Here is an 11,385-nt window from a genome sequence, read left to right on the forward strand (position 1 = left end):
AATATCAAAATAATTATGTAATGTATTTATATCTGTGCTAATATATTAATATTTAAAAAACCGGTGCGGCAGCGCCGTACCGCGGTGCGATTTTTTTCACGACATGCACCGCGATATACCGATATACCGGTGAATCGTGACAGCCCTATATGAAAGCCATAGCTTTGATACTTTAGGAATAAACACAAAACTTAACCAAATTTTCAATTTTCTAAGTTTAAAAAGTGAACATAATTCTGTCAAAATGCAAGCCAGAGATATCTAACTTTGCCTGCCCAGTCCCCTCATGATAGTAAGTAAGTGTACAAAGTTTGAATCCAATAGATTTGATGCTTTATGAGAAAAGTGGACCTAAACACAAAACTTAACCGGACGCCGACGCCGACGCCAAGGTGATGACAATAGCTCATAAATTTTTTTCAAAAAATAGATGAGCTAAAAATTGTACTAGTTATGTCTGAATAAAACTCGGGAGTAGAACACAATGTAAGAGCTCGGTATGTGGTTATGACAAAAATCTCCATACTTGCGCTTCTTCGCGACAATTTTTTTGTTAAAAAAATTCTCATCATTTGAACTTATTTCAGAATAAATTAAATTTTACGAACGAAAACAAGTCATGTTGAAAAAAAAAACAATTAAATAGATCGTTTTTATGTACGCAACATATTGTACCTGATATGAGACTTTATTTTTCTGAAAATACGTACCTGGTTACACATAAAATATATTTTCTTGAATAATGTAATTGTTTGATTTAATTGTTGACACAAATGTTGACACTCTTTGTTGCAGCATTGTTGCCGGTGTTTTATTGCACCTTTGTTCATTACAACCCGATTATTTCGTTTTGATCGGATTCTGCCCAGACAATTACAAAGAAAACAAGGTGTCATAAACCCAGGGACCTATACTTGGGTCCCTCCATAAACCACATGTTGCAGCCTAGTGTCTGGTAATTTAACACAATTTATGATACCCCCATGTCATTCCCCCTTGACATATTAAGTAGTCATTTTAGCCAAATTTTAAAGCCAAAATACTGAACATTTGCTTCTATAAAATATTTTAACATTAAAAAGAATGAAGACATTATAGGAAATGTAATTTAACGGGTACCGGCAAATGTAAATTCCGCTATTACGTGTATAGATTTAAGTACGTTATTTCAGTGTACGAAACATCATTATGAAAACAAGCAATCACAATAGGGTAAACAATACTTGCGTTTAATAAATTAAATATATAGATTTATAGATCATAAAATGCTAGATTTGTGTCTCTCCTTATCATTAGTAAAGAGATTTCAATATACATGCAAAGAAAGTTCATTTTGCATAATATGCAGAGTTCTTTTCCGTATGTATATTAACATTTATTAATATTATCATTCAATGTAAATGAAACGAAAAACCATTCAATGGAAAAGAAAATAATAAAATTTAACAATTGTTATGCATTCCGCTTTTTTAGGGCTTTGTTTTACAATTGATTACATGAATCTCTTACACGTTCGATCGCTGACGAACAACAACAATATCCACACCACTTATAATTGTGATGAAATAAATATATGTATCATTATGTTTTAAACATCATTTATAAAAGACTTACTATAAGAAAGAATACGGCTTATTTAGTTGTTTTGTTTCGTTGGATTTTCAGTATTTAGTCGTCCGATCACGATCTCTGATGAACAATACAGATGTTGTATCAGCAGTATAAACCACATATTAAAATTTCATTAGAAAATAATACATTATTAACAATTAGGTAAGTACAAAACTTTTCGTGCATATGTTAAGTCCATTTACATCGTTGACAAAGAAACAACATTTTCAAACAAGATTTCTGTTCTCGTTTACAATCGATACACTCGATTATCATAGCATGACGTCACACAAGGGAGATAATTAAAAACCGGCAATAACTGAAAGTGTCTATTCTAATAGTGCATCATTACCTTTACTATTATTTTAAAAGTGAATTGAAAACCATTGAATCTGTTAATTATATATCAGTTGATAAAAAAAAAAGTCTATGCTATCTTAATGTTTTTTTTCTGGACATGCAAAATAACACATTTCAATGTGTATACATGAAATACCGATGATTTGAATTTACAACTTATTACAAAACACACACACACACACACCGTATAAAAGTATTCAGTACAGCGAAAAGTAGACTTGCAAGTATAACTCTACGCATAATTTACAAATTAAGAAGTTGGTTCATTACAATATTTTCATCACACGATACAGTTACATGTACATACAGATCTCTGTACACAATTGATACCCTTTTACAACATTTCTCAACAGTGTTAAGTCCTTCATTTAAATATCTTTTTCTCGATGATTTCAACAAAGATCCTTTAAAAAGATTTTCCGTGTTATTACTATCTCTTTGATGGGGAAGGGCGTAGTATCTGCCGATGTTCTGGTTCTCCCTTTTAAATGGTATCATCGCTGCCTTAGCTCTAATTTCAATGTCATCATCCGTTCCTCCCCATCCGAAGTAGGCGTTACTAAACCCGTTCAGTTTCTTATAATCCACGCCCCGTAAGCTGATAACCCCGCCCACATAGGCGGAATAAGGAAGAGCCTTGGCAATATTCACCTTCGCGTATTTCGTGTTGAATGCGGACATGTGTTTAGGAGACACGTCGCAATGGTATGCAATTCTGTCATCTAGAGGAATAAGGTCGACGTCATGGAAGACAAAGCAATCATATTCGCTGATATTGTTTGCCAATAAGAACCCCATGTTCATGAGGACTCCTATGTTGAACGTGGTGGGTAGCGACAGTTCTATGACAAAGATTCCGTATTTCAGCTGCTGCCTCTGTAGAATCCTGTGCAGATTGTTGATGATAATTTTCAGATGCTTCTCTCTGTTGCGATACGGTATAATAATCACAGTACGTGTCAATGGTTCACAATTTTCAGGTTCGTAAAAACCGCCCTTTTTCACAGGAAGGAAGTCGTGCGAATTGAGCACATCCAAAGGTAAATCGGTTAATATGTCTGTTTTAGATAAATTAAACAGTTCACCTTTTAGTAGAAGTTCGCGTTTGCACTTGTTTGATGTAACATTTAATATTGTTTGTTCTACTGAAGACAGGTTATTGGTATACGGATTTTCATTTGTCGAAATTGCCAATCGAATGTCTTGAAGCCACGGTATTGTCCCGTGCTGAGAAAGCTTTGGGGTAACATAGGTGTACAAACCAATCACGATAGCACCTGCCAAAACTAGCAACAGGAATTTTCGCATTATTAAACAATTACCTGATATATATTTATTGGTGCATAATTTGCACTACATAATAAAACCTCATGTACTAGTTTTTATCTATCTTGCGGTTTTGTTAAATAATGAGGCTATCATAGTTTGTAATTTCTGTACATATTTATACTCTAGTGTCAATAAATATCTTATTGAATAACTGTACACTCGTTGAAAAATTTGTCTTTCTGGGGTTTTCCTACACGTTGGGCGAGCATCTTCGCATGACACGAAATGAATGCCATCACAATTATGACACAATGAAAAAATGTTTAAATATTTGATTAAAACTTATAAGAAGGTAAATGACCTTCAGCAAATGTTGTTATTTGCCAATTGAGACTGTATCTTCATTATGATATCATGATAACACCAACACAGACATACTTCAAAGAATGCCGCAATCTTTGCATATACGAAAATTACTGGATTTTTATTCTCTAAACACGAGATTAAACGTTCTATTTTTTGGTGTCTTCGTGTGCATCATTTCACCATGTGTAATTTTTCATACATTATGTTTGTGATTTGAAGATTCTGATTCCTTAGTGTGTGTTTCTTTCATTAAAAAAAACCACTAGCAATTTCCGTTTTAATATCCGCGTGTATTCGAAATGGTCTTCTAAAAACAGATTTGGCTGCTTAAACATTCGCTTGAATATTCACAGTGTTGAAAAACGTCCGTTTTGTCCGTTCATGACATTTCACCGTCACTTATTTCACAATAAAACACTTCAGACATCTCAATTAGTTTCGTTTCGAGAGTAACTCCGATATCCGAGTCGCATTGAACTAGTAAAAAAGAAAGTCAAAATGCTCGTTGGGATGAATAAAGATAAAGATCGGAAAATTACACACCAAGTTTTCAAACCACTGTCTCTTTATGTTACAACAGAAATATTTATCTCGCTTACCATAATCAAAGTTGTCCATTTATACGACACATGTTAATCCACATGCTTAACACAGTGCATTCGGCGACAATGACATTGTTATCAATTTCGTTCACCGCGTAAAACATTTAAATCGATAGATTAGACCACATGTCGCGTGAGTAACATACTCTTAAACTTGTATACGATTTAAGAGAATGCCTGCGTCCTTAAGAAATTGTAGTATCGTTATGAGCATATAATTCTTTAATTAGAACATCATCATCTGTGTTTGTTTAGCTTTTGGGTTATGTTATATGCACTTCAAGAGATTGCTCATTCCGAAAAGGGTTCTCTATTTGTATTACTTAGCATTCTAGTTGGATGAACAACATATAACAAAACAATTCGATACTCAATAAACAAGATTATAGTTTAAAACCGTATGTAAAAGCAAATGCTCAATGTAAGACAAAATATTTATTTTTTTAATTTTAGAAATCAAATTGAATATCGTTTGACGCCGTATACCCAAAAAATTCTTTGCAAACTATTGACTCATATTTTTGTAATTCAAAGATATAAGCGACATCGTCAAAAGCAAAAAAATAAATATACTAGGTATATTACAAACACGTAATATTTGGACAGTATACGTTGCGTCGTGCGAAAATGGGTTTTATGCAATATACTGCCTGCTTCGTTTAAGACCCGTCTGCGCATCCTGGTCAAGTGCTACCCTGTCCGCTAACGAGACCATGGAACCTTGAGTCAAGTCAGATATATAATTACCTTATATTCACAAAGATCAAATCAATTGCGACTGCATATTGTTTTTAACTTTCTTACAATATAAAGCAAATAGACACCTTATGGAAACAAGACAATGGTCTTTAATGGTATTGCCCAGTTAACTGGGGCCAATTTTCAGGAAGTGTTACACAATACTTGCATGGTTATTTAAATGCAACAATCCAAGCACAGGTATAAATGAGTTTTATAGAGATGTAACAATTCTTGTTGTTTTATTGGTTTTACCACTATTTTTAATTTCGGCAAAAATAAAGATAACAAGAGCTGTCTCCATAGGATGACATATGCTCCCTATAAACGCTTTGATAGAAGTTATGAGCATTTTTCGAAACCTAAACGCATTTTCGAAACCTTAACGCGGACCCTAAGTTCAAGGTCAATGTCACAGGGGTCAAAATGTGTGTGCGTATGGAAAGGCCTTGTCCATATACACATGCATACCAAATATGAATGTTACATCTGAAGCGACATAGAAATTATGAGCATTTTTCGAAACCTAAACGCAGAGTGTGATGGACAGACGTACTGACTGACTGACAGACTGACAGTGCGATCAATATATGCCCTCATTCGGAGGCATAACGAACTGAAGTATTGGCAATTATTAATTTGAGTAATGCAATAATAATAATAATGAGATATTTGGGGTGTAAAATTGGTAATGCTGGTAATAATCATCATCATCATCATCATTATTATTGTGCACCAACATCCTAATTACAACTAAAGTGTTAACTTGGTTTTAGTATAGTCAGATAAGAAAAACTGCCGCTCTCCTGGCGGCCATGTTTTTCAACGAACTGTAACCATTTTGGAACTCAGCAGAGCTATCATTAGAACAAATCTTCGGACAAAGTTCCATTAAGATTGCACTATAAATGTGACTTCTAGAGTGTAAACAAGGTTTTACAACAGCCATATAAGAAAAATTTCCCCGCCCCCTGGCGGCCATGTTTTGCAACGGACCGGAACCATTTTCAAACCCCTCATAGCTATCATACGAACAAATGTTCTGACCAAGTTTCATGATGATTGGAATATAAATGTGACTCCTATAGTGTTAACAAAGTTTTACCATAGCTATAGAAGCAAACCAGCCCCACCCCTTGGCGGCCATATTTTTGAACGGACCTGAAACATTTTAAAACTCAAGTGACCTATCATTTAAACAAATGCTATGACCAAGTTTCATGAAGATTGGACTACAAGTGTGAATTCTAGAGTGTTAACAAGGTTTCACTATAGCCATTAAACCATAACTGCCCCGCCCTCTGGCGGCCATATTTTTCAACAGACCGGAACCAATTTCAAACTCCGCCGAGCTATCATAAGAACACATGTTCTGACCAAGTTCCAAGAAGATTAGACGATACATGTGACTGCTTTAGTGTTAACAATGTTTTACTTTAGCCATATTAACATAACTGCCATCGCCATGTTGCGGCCATTTTTTTCAACGGACCGAAACAATTTAAGAATTTAGCCGAGATATTATTGTGACAATTGTAATGACGTAGTTTCATGACGATTTGAGTAAATATAAGACTTCTAGAGTGTTAACAGGGCTTTACAATAGTCATATGCGTAAAACTGCCCCGCCCCATGGCGATCATGTTTTTTAACGAACCGAAACCATTTTAGAACTCAGCCGAGGTATCATTAGAACAAATGTTCTTACAAGGTTTGATGAAGATAAATGTGACTTCTAGAGTGTTAACAAGCTTTTTATTTAATTTGGCCTACTGACCTAGTTTTTGTTCTCAAGTGACCCCGTTTCGAACTCGACCAAGATATTATTGGGACAAATCTTCGGACCAAGTTTCATGAAGATCGGACAATAAATGTTGCCTCTAGAGTGTTAACAAGGCAAAATGTTGACGTCGGACGACGGACAAAAGATGATCCCAAAAGCTCACCCTAAGCACGTTGTGATCAGGTGATCTAACAAGAGGGCCTGAAAGGCCCATATTTGCTCACCTGAGATAAAAAAATGACCTGCTCATTGCAGCTCAAGATATCAATGGAACAAATGTTCTAACCAAGTTTCATGAAGAATGACCAACAAATGTTTTTCAACTGACTTGAACAATTTTTGAACTCATCCAAGATATCATTAGGACAAATCTTCTGACAATGTTTCATGAAGACCCGAAAATAAATAAGGCCTCTACAGGGTTAACAAGGCAAATATTCATGACGCACAACAGAAGACAGAAAATTGACATAAGGTGATCACAAAAGTTCACCATGAGCAAAAATTATTATGCTCATAAGGATTATCACCGTGTTTGCAGATGACATTATTAAAACTAATTGAGTAAACTAAATCAAGATGTGATAACAACATTTGTACTCAGCAAGTGGCATTCAGATTGAACTAAAAATGTAAATAAACGTGTTTCACTTTAAACAACTGTAGACATACAAAAATATTTAAAATATAAAGACATACTACCACCCACTGAGAGCCTTGTTTTTAAACAAACATGAACTATTTTCAGACTCACCTTTTCAATTATATTTCCAATTAAAAAATCAATAAATCCGTTTTAAAACACAAATCTTTGATTATCACACAAAACAATTCAGACCTCATCAATCAACTGTGTGCCCCAAAAATTATATCTACTCTTATTTATGGCGCCACACATCAAAGAAACCGCGCAACAAGTATTCAAGATGCTGATCTAACAATAGAACAACAAGATTCACTCAGAGATGTGTATTGATTTGTGCTCAGGCAGCTTATAAGGGTCAGTTGGAGTAATTAAGTGTACATTCATGATTGGAATTCAAACAATGCAAGCTATGAAAAGTTTTTCTCCCTTAAGTAATTTCCTGCGAAATAAATATTACTACATTACACTTTGAGAATATTTAAATAGAATATAAACATGGTTTTATTATAGCCATATGAGGAAAAATTCCCCGCCCCCTGGTGGTTACGTTTTTCAACCAACCAAAGCATTTTCATACTCTTCCAAGATATAATTAGGTTGAATCTTCTGACAAAGATTCGAACAATACATGTGGCCTCTAGAATGTTAACAAGGTTTTAAAAAAGCCATATATAGCCATATTAGGAAAAATGCCCCGCCCCCTGGTGGCCATGTTTTTCAAGCAACCGGAACTTTTTCAAACATCTCCAAGATATCATTGGGACAAATCTTGTGACAAAGTTTCATGATTATCGGACAATAAATGTGGCCTCTAGAGTGTTAACAAGGTTTTACTAAAGCCATATATATCAATTTAAATGCCCCGCCCCCCTGGTGGCATGTTTTTAAAGCAACCGGAACCATTTTCGAACTTGTCCAAGATAACATTGGGACAAATCTTCAGACGAAGTTTCATGATGATTGGAAAATAAATGTGGCCTGTAGAGTGTTAACAAGGTTTTACTATAGCCATATTAAAAAAAATGCCCCGCTCCCTGGCGGCCATGTTTTTCAAGCAAACGTAACCATTTTCGAACTCATCCAAGATATCATTCAGACCAATCTTCTGACAAATTGCATGATGATTGGACAATAAATGTGACCTCTAGAGTGTTAACAACGCAAATGTTGACGCCGCACGATGCACGACGGACAAAAGGCGATCACAAAAGCTCACCATGAGCACATTGTGCTCAGGTGAGCAAAAATCGAAAGGCCCAATATATTTTTACTGCCTGTGCTCGTTGCAAAGTAAATACCCTTCAAAATATCTGATAGTTTTATAGCAACTGTTGCGATAACAGCACAAATGTCGTATTGATTTTAACATATCGTTAATAAAAAATAACGTTAATGCGAGCGTGGAAATAAATAAATGATTTAACTTTTTATTATACAGCAAGAATTTCAACGGCAATTACGATAATGGCATCCGGTTGATAATTGCGTAAAATGCAAACCCTGTGCTTCTATAGTGGACAAATGGTTGACATATTGATTTATGCCAACTCTTGATAGCTTCAGTTCACCGTCAAAACACTACACCAATGTATCGTAGTTAGAAACAAGTGTTGTATCCATTATTTGCTGTAAGGCCAAATTACGCAGAAAGTGAAGTCACATCTGTAGGTCCTCGTTGAATAAGAAATATTGATTTATTGCAAACATTAATGATTTCTTTAGCAAAAATAACATACTCATATTTTAATATATTTCGTATGAAGTGTTATTCACTACGCAATTCCATACCTTTGTTATCATCATGTTTTTATTTATTGCGGAGATCTATTTTCTTCTCCAAACTGTGTGCTTAGTTAAGCTAACAATTAAAATTAAATAATAAATTAGTTTTTACGAATATTCATGGGCATAAGTTTCACATTATGTTAAATTATGGAGGTGCATTAAAGATAGCATAAAGCAAATAATTTTTAATTGTGAGTTATCGCAACCACTATGTTCCCTGAGCACTTAATCTTCATGCAATGACTTTTTTCATCTAAAATACAAGATATGTAGAAAACAAACATAATATTGAATTATCCCGAGTATTCATAAATATAGAATCAGGCATATACTCAAGTTTTTCATTGTTACTATGTCACATATTGGTTTTATATGCTGTTAGTGTAAAATATGTTCTCAAACTGTTATTTAATTATGTTGTCCATTTAAAAATGCCATTAAACATACAGAAAGTGACTGAGATGTTCTTTTTAGATAAAACCTACATTATGCTTAAAACTAATACATTTGTGAAAACAACTCTGATATTTGACGTCAATTTGGCAACTTAGCCAACTCAAGAAAGTTAATGACAGAAGGCAGCAAAAAGGCATATGATGTTTATATTTACAGGTTCATATACATTCATGCTCAATCAACATTTCTACTTTAATTCCCCCCCCCCCCATATAGATGGTTTCGTTTGTAATTCGAATACTCACAATTTTCACCATGCATACAAAAAAATATAATAATGGACCTTCAGTAAACTTACGTTTTCAATCAATTAAGAGTGTGTGTGTTATCCAAATAATATTGAAACAGAGTCCCTTTCTAAAAAAAAGCCTGCGTGTTGTCCATTTATTTGTTACATGTATTTTGATTGGATGAAATGAATTCATTATAGGCTGAAGAATGATGAATTGATAGGCTTGAATTCTTACTATGGAATAATGTGAAAATCATTAAATAATTAAAAACATGTTTCATTTCAAATTTCTCTTGTTATTCCTAAGGAATAAATTAATCTCCCTCCTATGGTCTACTCAAATCTTCTTTTAGAGATAAGACTTCTTTCTAAGGAATCAATAAACATTCTTTACAGGAATACTTGACTAATGGTGCGCGATTTAAAATACACTTCCTTGTCGTTTGAGTAATGAAGGGCCATTCCATGTGAAATTCCAATCAATGTATGACTGCACCATAAAATAAATTATCTTCAGACTATTCTCTCAGCTGATGTGTAAGTTATTTATTGCACAGATTTCTCTGCATCTGTATATAAGTCTCCGCTGATTAGTGAGCACTGTGATTACAGCAGGCACCAATGAACAGATTTAATATTCACCAGATAAATACGTTAAAATAAAGAAGGCAAAAACTAGGCGCAAAGACTCAACCGAAAACCCTTAGCACTTCAAGAACAATACGGGGTATAAGTCTTCTCAATTGCGTTTCAGAGTTATTGGCCTTTGTTGTTGAACGTACATGACGATCTGAAAGGCATGTGAAGTTTAATGGAATATTTGTAGTTGTTACAGAAAAATATACTTGCAACATACAAGCATTGAGAAGAATTTCAACTTGCATATTAACACAAAAGTACAAAAGGGAGCATAATTATGCTTCATAGCTGGTAAAAGTTAAAGGTCTGTGTAGATTAGATATGAGGTTGTTGCACACAAATGTTAACCTAACTTCTTCTAAGAGAGAAACTGGCATATTTCTGCTAAATTGAAGGAAAGAGTTATAGGCCTTGGTCAGTGACCTCGCAAGATAATCCAATATAAATGTGTGAAGCATCACAAAAAGAACTGCTAGAGTGAAACACGAAAACCCGTGTATCTACATCTACATGGTACTGCTATACAATCGTTGAACGATTATCAGAAGCAGGTGCGTTGCCAGAAAATAGCTGTTAAAGATATGTTAAGTGCAATTTTACAGATAAAAAGATAAAAGAAGCTACAAGACTAAGATAAAAAGTTAAAAACACAGTAGACTAGAACTGGTGGAAAGGATGCAGCTGCCCAGTAAAGATGTCTAAAGTGGGACTAGCTTGTAAGGACACAGGCAGGCCATTCCACAGACGAATACTACGTGGGAAATATGAATTCGAATGATACTGTGTCCTTGAGTATGGTACCAGGTAGTTCAGATTTCTGGTGGGTGTCAGGTGGTGATGGTCAGCCCACCCAAGATTATTTTGGATTTTGTATAATAGGGTGACATTACTGATGTTA

The 11,385-nt window shown here is 34.6% G+C and overlaps 1 protein-coding gene across 1 annotated transcript in view; it reads right to left on the minus strand.

Annotated features, from left to right (window-relative positions):
• Nucleotides 1-3,279, minus strand: part of LOC127849957 (beta-1,4-galactosyltransferase 4-like) — a 10,802-nt gene extending 7,523 nt beyond the window's left edge. The window contains exon 1 of the mRNA XM_052382697.1: nt 2,403-3,279. Within this exon, the coding sequence (XP_052238657.1) occupies nt 2,403-3,279 (877 nt within the window). The remainder of the gene's footprint in view (nt 1-2,402) is intronic.
• Nucleotides 3,280-11,385: the final 8,106 nt, after the last annotated feature.

The sequence above is a fragment of the Dreissena polymorpha genome, chromosome 11 (genome assembly GCF_020536995.1).
Source record: "Dreissena polymorpha isolate Duluth1 chromosome 11, UMN_Dpol_1.0, whole genome shotgun sequence".
In the NCBI taxonomy this organism is placed as follows: domain Eukaryota; kingdom Metazoa; phylum Mollusca; class Bivalvia; order Myida; family Dreissenidae; genus Dreissena; species Dreissena polymorpha.